At 56.1% G+C, this 14,581-nt stretch overlaps 2 protein-coding genes and 1 long non-coding RNA gene across 14 annotated transcripts; 1 reads left to right on the top strand and 2 right to left on the bottom strand.

The window, feature by feature from the left end:
- Positions 1-313: 313 nt before the first annotated feature.
- Positions 314-6,018, top strand: LOC111541799. Its single transcript, XR_002731369.2, has 3 exons — positions 314-595; positions 2,705-3,139; positions 4,645-6,018. It is a non-coding gene; the product is annotated as an uncharacterized LOC111541799 (long non-coding RNA).
- ARHGEF25 (Rho guanine nucleotide exchange factor 25) lies at positions 1,119-6,951 on the bottom strand. The gene is made up of 15 exons (XM_023210663.3): positions 6,367-6,951; positions 5,210-5,424; positions 4,995-5,090; positions 4,838-4,914; positions 4,594-4,660; positions 4,234-4,337; positions 3,953-4,022; positions 3,760-3,849; positions 3,584-3,676; positions 3,348-3,398; positions 3,051-3,128; positions 2,645-2,845; positions 2,342-2,522; positions 1,867-2,078; positions 1,119-1,582 (listed from the first exon to the last, which is right to left on the bottom strand). Exons 1-15 carry the CDS (start codon positions 6,461-6,463, stop codon positions 1,472-1,474), a joined length of 1,743 nt encoding a protein of 580 aa, XP_023066431.1. The 5' UTR covers positions 6,464-6,951; the 3' UTR covers positions 1,119-1,471.
- Positions 6,952-8,550: 1,599 nt separating this feature from the next.
- Positions 8,551-13,728, bottom strand: DTX3 (deltex E3 ubiquitin ligase 3). 12 transcript variants are annotated; one of them, XM_023210681.3, is made up of 7 exons: positions 13,479-13,728; positions 12,607-12,766; positions 12,091-12,153; positions 11,824-11,899; positions 10,727-11,475; positions 9,603-9,820; positions 8,551-9,263 (listed from the first exon to the last, which is right to left on the bottom strand). In XM_023210681.3, coding segments are annotated over exons 4-7 (1,044 nt in total). In that variant the 5' UTR covers positions 11,825-11,899; positions 12,091-12,153; positions 12,607-12,766; positions 13,479-13,728; the 3' UTR covers positions 8,551-9,187. The 12 variants fall into 12 exon arrangements, with proteins under 12 accessions (XP_023066449.1, XP_023066448.1, XP_023066444.1 ...); XM_023210680.3 differs by lacking the exon at positions 12,607-12,766; XM_023210676.3 differs by lacking the exon at positions 12,607-12,766 and having other exon boundaries at positions 10,727-11,456.
- Between the last annotated feature and the right edge of the window lie 853 nt (positions 13,729-14,581).

Below are 14,581 nucleotides of genomic sequence, written 5' to 3'. Positions count from 1 at the left end.
CGGCACCCCTCCCCATGATCCTCTGGTCCCCCAGTCCATGACCCCAAAGCCCTGGGGGTGGGGTGCAGTGAGGGTGGGTCTCCCCTCTTCAATTCCTCCTATTGTTCCACAGAAGTCTTATCTAGGCGCTACGTCCTGTCCCCCCCTTAGGAATCCCTCCCCCTATTGTTGGCCAAAGGGACCTCGGGCCCACAGGGAGGCTCCAGCTCTCCTCCTCACCCTCCCACCCCAGCAGTCTATTGTCTGTTGAGGAAACCCAAGTACACGTGACTGAGCCCAAGGGACCAATGGATACAGTGGACTCAGAGATGCATAAGGACCCAGGACGGCATCTGGACATGGCTGCCTGAATGTTTGGCTCCCTCTGGTCCAGCAGCTCTCCCAGAAGTTGGGAGGGGCGAAGATCCCCTTGGGCTGTCCCTTCTTGGGTCCATGGCTTGAAGAAGAATCCCCTTCTGCTCACTATGAACATGGCTTATGACCTCACAGAGAGCAAAGATAAGGAGACCCAGAGCCAGGAAAAGGCTGCAGCCCCCAGGATCCTCTCCACCTTCCCATCCTCCCTCAGCTGAACATGGCAGCCTCAGAAGCAAAGGTACATTGGCATTTTGTGCTTTAGTATCTGGGTGTTGGGGGAACAGTGAGAAGTCACACTGCATTGGGCTTTCTGGTGGGGTCTAGACGAGAGGGTGGGTAGGGAAAAAGAAGGACTGGGTAAAGATGATACATCAAGAATCTAGGGCTGGCCAGGTGCAATGGCTCATGGCTGTAATCCCAGCACTTTGGGAGGGCAAGAGAGGTGGACCACTTGAGCCCAGGAGTTCAAGACCAGCTTGGGCAACATAGTGAGACCCTAACTCTACAAAAAAAAAAAAAAAAAGAAGAAGAAGAATCTAGGGCTTTCCAGTGGTTCCATGCCTCAGTCTTTGTCCCTCAACTGCTGCAACTGCAGTTGAGGGACAAAGATAGCAACATCTTTTATCTTACACCCTGTCCCCTTCTCCTTTCACCAGACCCCCTCCTCCAATGGCTGGGGCCAACTGGTCTCTTTCATATCACTCCACCCCACCTACCCCCACTACGGCCTCCCCTTCCCTCTGCCAAGACAGCAGCCTCAGTGATATAACAAAACCTTTATTCTCAGAAAACAGGAAAAACAAAATTAAAAAACAAAACCAATAATTTCTATCTGGCCCTTGCCCCAGCCCTCCCACCCACCCACATATCCTCCTTTTCGGGGAACCATGATGCATGCATAGGGATGGGAGCTGAAGGAAACTGTGTTCCTTGGGCAGAAAAAAGTCCTTGGGTCTAGGTGCTCTCCTCCAAGTTGATATCCCTCCCAGCCTTGCCCACCCTTCCTCCAGACACACCAAGAAGGAAGAATTCTGGAGCAGTGCCAGAAAGACTGCCCTGAAGCTTCTTGGGGAATAGGCAGTTGAGTCAGCACCATCCCCATGGTTTTCACCAGTTACAGCTCATCTTCATCCAGCTTGGCAAGTCTGGCTTGGCAGGGAGGGGTGTTTGGAGTTGGAGAGACTGGAGGAGAGCCATGGGGAGCCTGAGGGATGTCACTGAGGGCCTGAAGAAAAGATTCAAGTCAGGGGATTAAAAAGGCCAGAAATCTACCCTCACTTCTCTCTTTTCAGTTTAAGTCCCTAGCCAAGCCACCTCCTCTTGCCAGATATCTTACACTGTCTGAGACTATCAGCTTCTCCAGAGTTAAAATAGAGGGGAGAAGGGTAAGGGATAGGAAGTAGGAAGGACCAGATAAAAGGAATGATATGCGGAGGGAGCTTGGGGTCCCAGAACAAGAGAGGCTCTCCCCTTTTTATCCCTACAATGAGGGAGCTCTCTTCATCATACCTGTTTATCCAGGGGCAAGGGGGCTCTGGCCACCTCCCCTTTGGGTGACAGCAGCAGGGAGGGGAGAGAGCCATTGATGGGTGTGTGCGTGCTGCCCTGGGCCTGATCTCCAAGCCGAATTCTCCCAGGGCTCCCCACTCCAGGCCCTCCTGGCCGCCCCAGGCTGTTGGTCTGGCTCTCCCGTCTCTGGTACTCAATGGGTGACTGCAATGCTGGAGCAAAGAGAGGAACAGGAGGGTTATTGCAGAGACAGGTCTCTTCCCTAGGGCCTGTATCATTCTCCTACTTTGCCCTCCCTCCCTGTCAGCCAGTGTAAATTGCTTGGGGTTTTAGGGGATTCTATCAAATTTTGAGCTAGCAGTAGAAAAGGGGATGGGCCATGGTCAGAGAGTAGGCCATGGAGACTGGGCAGTGAGGGATTCAGGAGGTCAAGGGGCTGAGAGAACACATCAGGGAGAAAGGATGAAAGCTTCACCGTTGAGGAAGTCCCGTTGGCTTTCCAAGATCTGAGCCACATGCTTGATCCAGGCCTGACTGATAGCAGGGTCTGCAGCCTGCAGGACATAGCGCTGGATCCCACCCTCTGGCCCTCTGGAGGTCAGTGCAAAGCGGCAAGGGTCACCTTGGAGGTTCCCCTCCAGTCCCAGGCAGCTCACCTGAATTGGCAGATAGGAGACAGCCCCCAGATTCCTCAGGCCCTCTCTGGCTCCTCTGAGACATCCTCTCAGAGGCCTCATGCCTTCTCTGTCCAAGCCCTCTCTCATGGCCCCCTTCCCACCTTAATGCTGCTCTTGTATACATATCCAGGCTGTGTTCCACCTCTCACTCCTCCTCCCAGGGCTTCACTGAAGATGATGATTTGCTCAAAGAGGAAGACACGCCTCTCTCGACCTCGAGAAGACAGCAGCCCCCCAGCCTCAGGCTCGATGACCCAGAAAGTGTCCTGGCCCAAGAGCTTCCCCTGAGCAGTCAGTTTGCCCTGAAACGAAAGGGATAGTGGCCTTGGAAAAAGAACAAGAAAAAGGGCAATTCTCTGCTCCTCCCTTCCTCGCCTGACATGCCCAACCAACCAACCAACCATGGGGTCAGCCCCAGGAGAAGACAACTCCCCATAAGGACTTCCGGAGTGCTAGCGCTGGGGCAGAAGAGCATCGGGCCTCCAGTTTCTTGCCCTGTCTCCGTACCTCAAATCCCCGCAATCTCCCCAGCGTCATCATATCGTTGCAGCGCTTGGGCACAAAGCACATGACCTCCACAGCTTGCTGGGATACAGGTGAGGGAGGCACATTGTTGGGTGAAGAGAGTCATTATTGGGAAAGAGGCCTCCTGAGCCAGTTGCCTCTTCAGACGGTGTCTCAACCCCAAACAGCCTCCCCCTAAAAACCAGACAGCTGTAAACCACCCAAGGGGCTGGGGGAACCCATGATAGCCTAGGAGGATAAGGAGCACATGGTGTGTCCTGGAAGATCTGGGGTCCTCACCTCTAGCTCCGCAGTATCCATCCCAGCTCTATTGTAATACTTGAGAAAATCCTAAGACAGAGAGAAGAAATGCTCAAGGAGGTCGTGAGGATACCCTTAGAAGCTTTCACATCCTCCCCTGAGGACACCAGTGAGGGCCCTCAGGAAGTCTGGGGGAGCCTTAAGAACCCTGGGGAGATGAATGATGAAACGGCTGTGCCAGCCAGCTGTGCCCCCAGGAAAAAGGGGGTCCTGACCTTGAGCAGCAGCTGGTATTTCATGATCCGCTGCACAGGTTTGATGAGGAGGTCGTTCAGCTGCAGGCGGTGCCCCAGCTGCTGCCGGAGCTCCTGGGGACAGGGACAGGGTGGTTATGCAGCCTGGAAAGTCCCAGTTCTGTTCTCCTTCCCACCAAGACATCTCAGCCACTGACCTCAAAGTAGCTGTCCCCAAACTCTGACACCACATGCTCTGACTTGGGCTTATTCTGACAGTACACCACATACATATGCAGCCGGCGCTCCTAACAGGGGTAATGTTTAAGAGAGAGTAGGGTGGGCAAGGAGGGAAGACACATCTCCAGAGACTCCCAGCCCATTCCTAAGCCCCGCCCCCTCAAGCCTCACGTGTTTGATGAATAGCTGAGCCAGCCAATCAGGATCTTTCAAACACCGCTGTAGCTCTTGCAAGAAATAGCTGGAGTGGTTGGTAGAGAAGGGCAGGTCAAATACATTTCAGAACCCCCACCTCGCCCACTCCCCGCAATTTCGAGCTGTCTGCCCTGGTAGTGTGCCCTACAAAACTTCTCCAAACATTCCTTAAGTCGCAATGGGCTGATGTTGAGATACAGGGACAACCAGATGAGGGCCCCTCCCCAGCAACTAGCTGTCAGGGTTCCACCACTCACTCCCGGTGCCACTCATAGATTTGCTGGATGTTCCCAAACACAATCCTGTCACGGCCTCGAAGAGTTTCGGGGACCCCCTGAGCAGCCATGGTGGCCATGTAACCCTGTGGGAAAGTGGAGGTTGGGTCATAAGCATGTGGTGGCCCCCTCCCCACCTTAATGGTGCGCCTGTACACATATCCAGGGTGTGTTCCACCTCCCCCTCCCTGGTGGGAGCCGCCCTGCCCCCAGAGTAGGAAGGTCCAGGAGTGGGGAGACTTGAGAGGTGAGACAGAGGAGCACCTAGGCACCTTCTGAAAATAGCCCTGGGCAAATGGAAAGCCAGGCAAGAAGGGGCTGGGAAGGGGTAAAGGGAGCTACCTCCACAATCTGCCCCAAGTCATCCACGTACATTTTCTCTGTTTCTACCAGTTCACTCAGGACGTACCTAGGATGAAAGCAGGAGGAGGCCCCCACTTCAGCGTCAGAGCTCATCCTTAGTTCATCCCATTCCTCCCTCCTCCCCTTCATCATCATAGCCAACCTTGGAGGAAATTCCATCTAAAATGTGAGGGACAGTCTTCCGGAAGTTGTGCAACTGCAGGGAAGGGCTGTGGACACTTACATACTCCTTTCCAGAGCCTTCTTCTTCTGTTCCGCCTCACTCTCAGGGGCTTGGGACAAAGTCTCCTCTTCAGGTGGCTGGAAGGAAAGAACATCCTAGGGTGAGCAAATGAATGCCCCTTGAGTGAAAGGAGCCTCCCCAGAGCCTGTCCTCACACCTGTGTCTTATCTCCAGGGCCCTCCAACAATGTGGTCAGCAAGGTCAGTTCCGGCAGCTCCTCTCCTGTGGCTAGAGCTGGCTCCAACATCCAGTTCTGGGGGCCAGAAATCAAGTGTCAGAGGTCAGGGACGGTAGCTGGGTGGCCCCAACCTGCCCTCTCTGCCAGTGTCCTTCATAGATGTCCCACGTGCTTTGGTGCCGTTCCCCGCTCACCTCATATGGTCCCGCCTGACGACTGTCTGCCTCAGTTTCCACACTGAGACAATGTTTGGAATGATCCAACCATCTCCTCAGGCCACTGACGGGCCCTGGGGGGCCTGGGGAACAGGGGCCAGAGCTGAGGCCAGAGCTGGGGCCAGAGGGGGCAGCCAGACCGGAGGCAGCAGAAGCCGATATACTCCCCTCACTGCCAGCAATGGAATAGGATTCTAATGGGAGGAAAAAGAGAGGAGGTGATAGACCTTGCCCCAGCTCCAGACTCAGGGTCCCCAGGGAACTCCCAGGGTCTTCTCTCCATGATGCTCAGCCTCTCTCTCCAAGGGCTCACTCTCTTGCCATCCTCATTTGAGTTGCCCCCAGGATAGAAAATTTCACCAGGGCACCCCTGGGAGAAAGCACAGTAAGGTAAACACCTGGCTCTCCAGGCCTGGAACCCCCAGTTACATGTGGAGGTTCCCCATATCCTGAGCATAGCATAGATATGGGGGTGGGGGCAGCCATCTGGGCAGACACTGGAAGCTGGGGGTGGCCATCTGCTCTCCTACAACCCTCCCCCTTTCAATGGGTACAGACCATTCTCTGGGAAGGGGGGAGGATGAGCTGGGTCCATCTGCCACTCCCAGTCCCCTCCTCCACCAATTGCAGTAATCACTATAAAAAGAAAAGACTTCTGCAGCCCACCTCCCCAACACATGCGTACACCCAATAGAGGAGGCCAGTGAGGAGGGTCCATCAGGGTTATCTATGGCCTGGGCTCAGGGACAGAAGAGCTGTGATTCCTTATAAAGCCCCTTGTAGAACCACCTCATTCTCATTCCTCCATTCCCCTGTCCCTCTTCAGAAGTAGATTCTTAGCAAAAGGTTTGAGGAAAGATAATCGGTTCTAGGCCTAACGGGATTGTGGATGGGTTTTTCTCAAACCCATTTGACTAAGGGAAAGAGATGAGTTCCCTGCCCCTTCCCCAATTTCCATAACTTGAACTAACAGAAATTGGGAGGCAGAAGGGACCTTAGGGATCACTTAAGAAATCACTTTGCTGGAAAACGCATACAGTCTCCAACCCTAAATCCCAAGGGCCAGGGCAAACAGATGCCCTGAACCCCCAGCCCGCCCCCCACTCAACACTGGGCCCTTTCGACCTGGCACTCACCACGTCCCCCCCGGGCGAAGCAGCAGCCGCATTTTGCCAGCACTTTTCGGATCACACGGGGACAGGCACAGCGACCCCCTTTGTGCCCCCCCCGCATGGCGCCCGGGCCCCCCCGCGTCCCCCACCCGGGCCGGCCATGCAGGGGGAATCACGGGGGGCGGGGCGGGGACGGCGCTGGGCGCACACCCCCCCTCCCTCCTACCCCGGTCCAGGCTGTGGGAGTGGGGGAGGGAGGGGACCGGGTGGAGGTGTCCAGGGGTAGGCGGAAGTCTAGTCTTGAGGCGGGCTGGGGGGCTCTAGAGAGAGGGAGGCGCAGGGCCCGGCCGCCGGGCTGGGCGGGGAGGGTTTCCGGAACCCTGTCGGTGCGGGGGCCCAGGGTCCAGATGTCCAGTGGAAGTGGGAGGGATGGTAGGGGAGGCTGGGCCGGGATGCGGCAGCGGCTCCAGCTGTCTCCGGCCTCTGGTTGGGGGTGGCTCTAGGCCCAGGCCTGGGAGGGGGCGAGAGCCGACCCCCGAGCCACTGGCGCTGTGCGGGTCCCAGCGGAGCGGCAAGCTGAATAACAGGCCTGGCCGCGGGGCCGCCACGGGGCGGGGCCTCTGCGGCCCAGCTCCGCCCTCTCCATCGCGTTCCCCCTCCTGCCTGCGCCGGGTTCCCGCCCCGATCGCCCCTCCCCCAGGCACCACCACGTTCCCACTCCACGTCCCCAGCGCTATTTCCCCTCCCCAGCCTGGGCTCCCCCGCCCCGGGGTCCCCTCCCTCCCGCATCGCGGGCTCTTTGGAGCGCTGGGGTCGGGGTTCAGCCTGTCGGCAGGGTCTGCCCAGGTCTCCCCTTGGCCTCTGAGGTGAAGGAGCACTCGGTGGATGGGGCCTTGGCCTGTGCGAAGACGTTCTGGGTTTGGGGTTGTCCCCTGCCGCGTGGACAGAGGACCCCCGGTACAGGGTGCGTGTATGGGGAGTCTTTTGTGGGTGAACACAACCCAGATGCCGCCCTCTCTCAGAACCCTTCTTTCCTCCAGGCCCCGGGACTCCAGCTAAGACTAATCGCCAATTAAGGCGAAGTCCTGGAGCCCGGGCTGGCGAGGGGCCAGGGGTGGGGCGCGGGGACACTCTGCCTGCGGGGGCTCGGGACCGACTGGGATGGGGGACACACATTGGACTCGAGGGCGAGAAGAGTGGAGGTCTCTGCGATTAAATGGGTCTCATGCAAATTAGATGCGAACTTTATGCTAATAAAAGCAGAATATTTTTGAATTCGCCACTTGGCGCAGGATAGCAAATTGTCCCACCCCACCCCCAGCTTCTTACCGGGCTGCAGAGCCCAGGCGAGGACCTCATCTTCGCGATCCCTTCTGTGATCTCCCTCCATACGTTCAGACTCTGGCTCGGTATCCCCCGACCCTAGGGGGCTTCTCCTCGGGGGCTGCAGGGACAGAACCACTGTAAGGAACCCCCCTCCTAGACAGCCCTGACCTCCCTTTCCCCTTCTCCCACCTGTCAAAATCTACATTATTATAAAAGGGTCGCCCAGAACGGGGCTAAGGCCCTCGTAATGAAACTCCTGTATTCCTGCGACTGCCCCGCAGAACTCGTTTTCGGATAAATAGAGGTGTGGGTGCAGCCCTTCTGAAGGCCCCGAAAGACCCCCGACCCCACCGCGGGCCCCCATTCTTACCCCCTCCTGCCCGGGGAGGGCGCATGCGCGCAGCATGCTCCCCATGACCCCCAGTATCCGGTCAGTGCGGCCAGGGGCGGGGCGGTCCGGGGGCTTCATACTGAACCCCCACCCAGCTCCAAGTTTCAGGGTCGAGGGGGCACGGAAGCTGGGGGGCTTTGAGGCCTGCTCGCGTCCAGGGAGTTGCTGCTGTGGAATCCGCCCCCTGCCCGGCTCCGCCCCCACTCCCACCCCAGCCAAACTTCGCAAAGTGGGTAGGGTTGTTCTTTTTCTACAACGATGGTTGAACAACAAAAAAACACCCTCAATACTAATTCCAACATCGTAGTGTGGCCCAGGGTTTCCCAGTATTACTACAGAGCCGGCTGGTGCATCCCGTTCCCCAGGTCCTCAGGAGGCAAAGGGACTGGGAGGGCACGCTGGGATCTCCCTATCACCCCCTCTCCCCTTTCCAGCAGGTCCCTCTCCCCACCCCACCCCCACCCAGTCCCTGGAAAGGAACGGGTGTGGTATGAAGAGTTGCATATTTTACTTTATTTTTATTAAATTAAAAGCTACAGTCTGGCAGCGATTCCAGAACAGGGTAAGGAGGTTCCTCATAGGGGTCAGAGAAGAGTGGAGAAAGACAGACTGACGGAGACTGGGACACAGGAAAGGACAAGGTTAAGGAAGAACTGTATCTGATGAACACACACAGCCGGCTCCATGGGGGGTGGTGGGGAGCTCACATCAGCCCAATTCCTCCTCTCCAGCAGCGGTGAAGCAGTATGTGGGGGCAGTTGGGAATCGAGAGACCCTCTCTTCCCCACCCTAGGTCCTTTCTCGGCTTGGTCATGGAGCACAGCACATACCAGAAAAAGCGAAGGGCATTGGAGGGGCAGGGAAACCGGGAGTATATATACACTGGGAGCGGAGAACAGAGCCTTGGAGGTCGGCCTCTGCCAGAAGGGAGTGGCTCACACTGCATTGAAACACTTGGCCGGTGGGGGATGGGGGAAGGGATTGCCCCCTCCCTCTCAGAACGCCCTTCCCAGTCAGACAGGTCCCCTACAGGTGTGTTGTGGGGGGCAGGGGGCAGAGAGGAGAAAGAGGCTTCTGCTGGGTCCTAGTAGAGGTGGACAGCAGGGGCCTTGGCAAAGGCGATGTCCTTCAGTCATCTGTGATACCCTTCGCTCTCAGCTCCTCTTGCACCCGGGTCAGGTAGGTGGGGTCTGGGTACCCAAACCTGGGAGCAAAGAGAAATGAGGGTGAGAGTTGTTAGCTGTTGGAACTTGCTATTATTCCCAAGCTCACCCTCATTCTAAGTGGCTCAGATACCTCTCCACCTCCCCTAAGGGAGGACACCTCCAAACCCAAGATAACTTAGCCCAATTCTGCTTATTTTTGTAGGCTAAGCTGGGCACACCAGGACCAGGTTGAATGTAGGAGAAACTGAGACGGCTGAACAGTTTGGAAGTGGTCCTCTCCAGTTAGGAGGCTCTCAGAGCAAGGGGTTGGTGGGTCCCTCAGTGGAAATGGAGGAAAGGGGAGGAGCCAAGGGAAAGGAAATGAAGAGGGGTCGCACAGCTGGGGTCCCCCTGTGCAGCTGGTCTTGTGGTGGATGTCATTCCAGGTGATGACATTCGGTCTCCCTGTGGTCATGGACGTGCCGATAGTGAAGGTGAGACGCTGGTCAAACGCCTTGCGGAACAGGGTCAGCACCTTGTTGCCCTCAGGGCAGTCCGGGAGGTAGGCCACCCGTGTGGTGCCAGGATACCGAACTCCTGGGTTTGGGTGTTCAGCCTGGGAGGAAGGTGAAGCAGAGTGGGCAGTGAGCAGCCAGGCATCCTAAGGCCCAGATGCCAGTGAAGCGTCATCCAGGCCAGTCTCTGTCTGAGCACCCCCAGCTAATGCAGATAGGGCAGCAACAGGCTGACAGCTTTCCACAGAAGGAGAGATTATATGGCCTGGGCAGCAAGAGCCTGTTTCAGAGCATAATCTTTACGTGTTAAGAGGTTTTTTTCTGCTGTCTCAATCCCTCAAGTCTCCATTCAGCAACAAATGAATTCTCAGAAGTCATGGAAGGTAGTTGGTCCCTATACTCCAGACAACTCAGCAGAAATGTGAAGACAGAATAATCTGTCTTTCAGCCTTCCCTTAACCTGAAAATACTCCTAATGTTTCTGCCACTGTCTAACCTGTTCCATTTTCCATCAGTCTTCTCTGCAGCTTCTTCACCCCTCTGCAGCCAGAATTGCACATTACTCTTTGTCCAGCAGGAAGACACCTATAGGCCTTGACCACTCCCGTTTTTACAGAGTGATGCTCCTGGCTCTGTTGGGTTGGTCAGATCCCTTCCTATTGTGCCTCCCTGCCCCTAAGCCACCACCTCCACAGAATTTACCTCTGCCAAGATGGCAGCACAGTATTTGTGTTCATCAAGGAAATAATATGCAATTTCTTTCTCTCGTATCTGATTTTTTTTTTTTTTCCTAGCTCATATCTGATTTTCACATGTGCCTTGGGATCACAGGGATGGAAAAGGTGGGCTTCACAGGGACCTCCCAGGTCTAGGGCACTGAGTAAGAGGGCATAGTGGAAGACAGCAAGACTGTCTCACATCTAACAAGCACACTCACCCTCACCCGGTTTTCCTAGGTCAGAGCTTGGGGAGAGCCAAAGGGTAAGGGCGGGCCATGGTCTTCTTACCCCCTGGACACCGGGCGGGAAGACGTACTGGATGACAATGGTGCCATACTTCTCATAGCTGGGTAGTAGGAGGGTGGCGTCCTTAGAGACCAGCATCCGCCCATTCTGGGGCTGGTTGCCCACCAGCTGCCCATAGAAGCGGCCGCACATGGGGCAGGCCTTTTTCACCTGCAGAGCCCGGGTGATGCAGCCCTCGCAGAATGAATGCCGGCACTTCTCCAATGTCTTGGCATTCTGGATCTCCCCCAGACAGATGGGGCAGGTGCTCTCCTGCTCTTCTGCCTCCTCCCGAAGGCGAGGAGGAAGAGGTGGGGGCAGGGGGGGAGGAGGAGGGGGGAGCCCCCGAGCCCCTGGGGGCAGAAGTGGGGCTGCTCGGAGAGGGGGTGGGCCTGCGCGGTGCATCTCAGGGTGCTCCCCTCCACCCCCCAGAGCCAGGCAGCCCATCAGCTCCCCCTGCCTCTGAGCTTTCTTCAGCTCTTTCTCTGCCTCTTTTAGCAGCCCCTTAAGAGCCTTCCGGGCTAGGTAGAGCCCATTGGGAGGGGCCGGGGGAGGGCCCTGTGGGGAAAGCTGGAGAACATAGATGTCAGAAGTCTCGCCATCTATGAGGATGGACACACGATGCTCCTCCCGAAGCCGGGCCAGCCGGGCTGGGGTCTCTTTGCTCAGGAAGTCCCACACAGGCTTGGAGACAGTCACTTTGTTCTTGCAGGTGCCTCCACAGGCTGCCATTCTGGACAGGACGAACGACACTGCCCCCAGGGTGAAAGGGACTCAGGGTGGGGGGGCCCCCATTTGACACGTATCAGTGCCTCCTACTTCAGGTTCCTTCCAAACCCTCTGTTACCTCTGTTTTCTCAAAGCCTAATCCCCAACCCTTCCCCCAAATTCATATTCTGTCTCCCCTTGTCTTCCAAACCCAGCGCCCACTGAAGAACAAAAAACTTTCCAGAGCTGTATTATCATCTAAGCCAAGTATCAGTCTTGTTTCTCCTGTCATTTCTCCCAGATCATAGAAACAATTTGCCCCTCCCACCTCTGGGGGGAAAATGGGCTTAAATAAAGGGGAGGGAGACTTTTTGCCCCTCCTTTTTGCTTACTTTGATCCTGAAGAGCTTAGAATTGGCATGCAGGCTCACTCTTTTTTCCCTGCTCCCTACTTGTAGGTCGTGTGAGCTGGTAGGGCGGAAAAAAAGGAAGGAAAGTGAGAAACCCCTTCTCCCAATTCCCATGGCCCCCAACCCAGCAGCCCATGGCACAGAGACAGAAACCTGGGTATAGGTTACTGAGAATGGTATTACTTGGAACATGGAATGAAGGAAACCAGCTTAAGGGTGAAAATTGAGGATCCCTTGTGGGGGAGATACCTGGGAAGCCCATGGAAGATGATGGCAGCAGAAATCCTTCTACTTCCACTCAGCTGACCAGGACTGGGAGTAGGGGAAGGGTAAAAAGTTATGACGGCAAATGTTACCATTTCCCTCAGCCAACCCAGAAATAAAAACTCCACTTCCATCTTCTCTCTCCTCTGCAGAATTCCATCATCAGCTTCTCCCCAAGTTGCCCAAGAAGGAACATACTAACCTTCCTCCTTTCTTCCCCAGCTCTGAGGCCCCCAAGAAAGCCTAGGGCACACATAAAAGATGTCAGGAAAGAAAACGCCCACACAGGTGGAGGTCTTCTTGCCACCTCCCTCAGATCACATGGACCGGAATGTTTCCTATGTTCTCCAACTCCTCGCCCTGCTCCACATTCCCAAACAATTCAGCCCCTATTGCCAGGGAGCCTTCCTTGAGAGCTAACTCAGTCCCTTCTGCTGAAGTCTGTTAAGGATGTGAACAAAGTGGCAGCAGCCCCTGCAATAACAAAGTTCTCATTGTCACCTTTTAAACCCAGCACAGGCAGGGCTGTCTGTCAGCTCCCAAGTCTGGCATTTAGGGAGGGGCGGGGCTCACACAAGGGCACAGCTGGAGGGGCCTGATGTTTCCCTGAGTCTGGTCGCATTGGGCTACGAGGCTGTACCCACAACACTTCCAAATGCAGCTCAAACAGAAAGAAGGGCCATTAGTGTGACCTCCATTCAATGACTGATCCAAAAAGGAGCAGCTGTCCCTTCATGCCTCCATCATCGTCCCCCAAGGCCAGATGCACCTCGAGATTCATAAAGTGAAAATGGAACCCTAGAGTCTCAGCCCATACAGTGTATCTGCGATGCAACACCCCCCTCCCCATCACAGGGGACCCAGGACCTAGGTGTCCTAGCTCCAAGTCCTGCTGGCACAGAAAAGGGAGGCGGGGCCACAGTTTAGGGTGGGTCTGTGATTCCTCTGTGGCAACCCAGGCCGGACAAGGGACAGTCTCTCCTTCCAGACAGAGGCCAGAGGGAGGGACAGCCCGGAAGGGCAAGGGTCCCTGGGGGCATCCACTGAGGCAGCTCCCGCCCTACCCCCACGGCCTCCTACAAGACCCGACCCGGAACCAACTCCCCACATCCCTCACTCGCCAAAGCCCCCGGATCCCCATTGCCGGGCGGGGGTGCATGTCGGCCCGATCGCAGCCCTCAGAACCCCCGAATGGAGGCCAAGGCTGGAGGGTGCTAGAAAGATGATCGGCCGGGCACGGAGCGGGGAACCCGGAGCCGCGCGCGGGGAGGGGAGGTGGAGGAGGGGGCGCCGGGGGAGCGAGGGGCGTGTGAGGGGTGCGAGCGGGGCCTGGGGGGCGCGCGGTGGGTGTGGGGGGCGCCGGGCTCACCTACCTCTCGTCAGCGCCGCCATTGCCGGTCACATGACTGAGGCTGTTGCTGGGATGACGGTCCGGGCCTTAGCAACAAGGAGGGGGGAGACCCCGAAAGGTTGGGGGTTGCAGGGGGTGCAGGCTGAGGGAAAGGGAAGGAGAGAGGACAGCACCCTCTTTCCCCTCACAGGTGATATTCACCGTTCCTTTGACCCCCTTCTATCCGCAAGCCCCTGCCCTTCCTCCCCAAAACAAAAATGGAGGCGCTGTTCCAGTCTTTGGAGGGAGGGGGTGGCGTCATGGAACTGAGGGTAGGAGGTTAAATCCCTGGAGACGCCACCCTTCTCGCTCCCCGCTCCCGGCGGAGCACTCTCCCTTTTCTTTCCCAGCCAGCTGCGTAGCAGCTCCGGGAGGTGGTGGTGGATGGGTGGGTGAAGTGTTGGTGGGTATATAGGGATTCGGGGGGGAGGGCGGCAATTTTTTGAATCCTTATGGTAGAAGGGCCTTTGAGGAACAATGTGGGATGGGAAGAGTCATAGTAAAAAAAAGCATTGGTTTTAAAAAATAAACAAATCCGGGTACTAAACTATTTCAATCCCCTCCCTCATCTGCCTCTTTCTAGATTGTTACCTCCTGTGACCCCCACAACCTGCTCTCAGTTGGTCATTGGTAAGTGCCTCAGGTTTTTCTCTTTCCACAGGGATATGGAGGCTGGTGCAGAATGGGAAGCGAATACATTTTTTAAAAAGTGGCTTGAGGTGGTGGTACTGTCAAGTGTGTATGGTTCCAAGAGTTAAAAACTCTCAAAGACAGAAAAAAAAAAAAAAAAAAAAAAAGCTTTGCTCTGCTTCCCACATCAAGCAGTCTCTGCCCAATTCAACTCACTTCCCTGGGGCCACATCAAGCCAGGTTTTTCCACCAGCCAAAAGACTTCCTCAGCCAAGACAGGAATCTCCCAAACTGGCAACAAGCTCTATTCATCCACCCCTTTTTCACTCCCCCTCTAGACTGGAGGCCTGGTCACTTTCTTCACTTTCCCAGGACTCTGCTGTACTCTTCCTTCCCTCCAGGAAGAAAACAGCTTTCCCAGGAAGCCTGGGGGAATACTGGATTCCGTTTCTTTTA

This window comes from Piliocolobus tephrosceles, chromosome 10 (genome assembly GCF_002776525.5).
Source record: "Piliocolobus tephrosceles isolate RC106 chromosome 10, ASM277652v3, whole genome shotgun sequence".
NCBI classification, from domain to species: domain Eukaryota; kingdom Metazoa; phylum Chordata; class Mammalia; order Primates; family Cercopithecidae; genus Piliocolobus; species Piliocolobus tephrosceles.
Note: the sequence above shows the minus strand (reverse complement) of the source record. Positions and strands in the feature narration are given on the sequence as shown.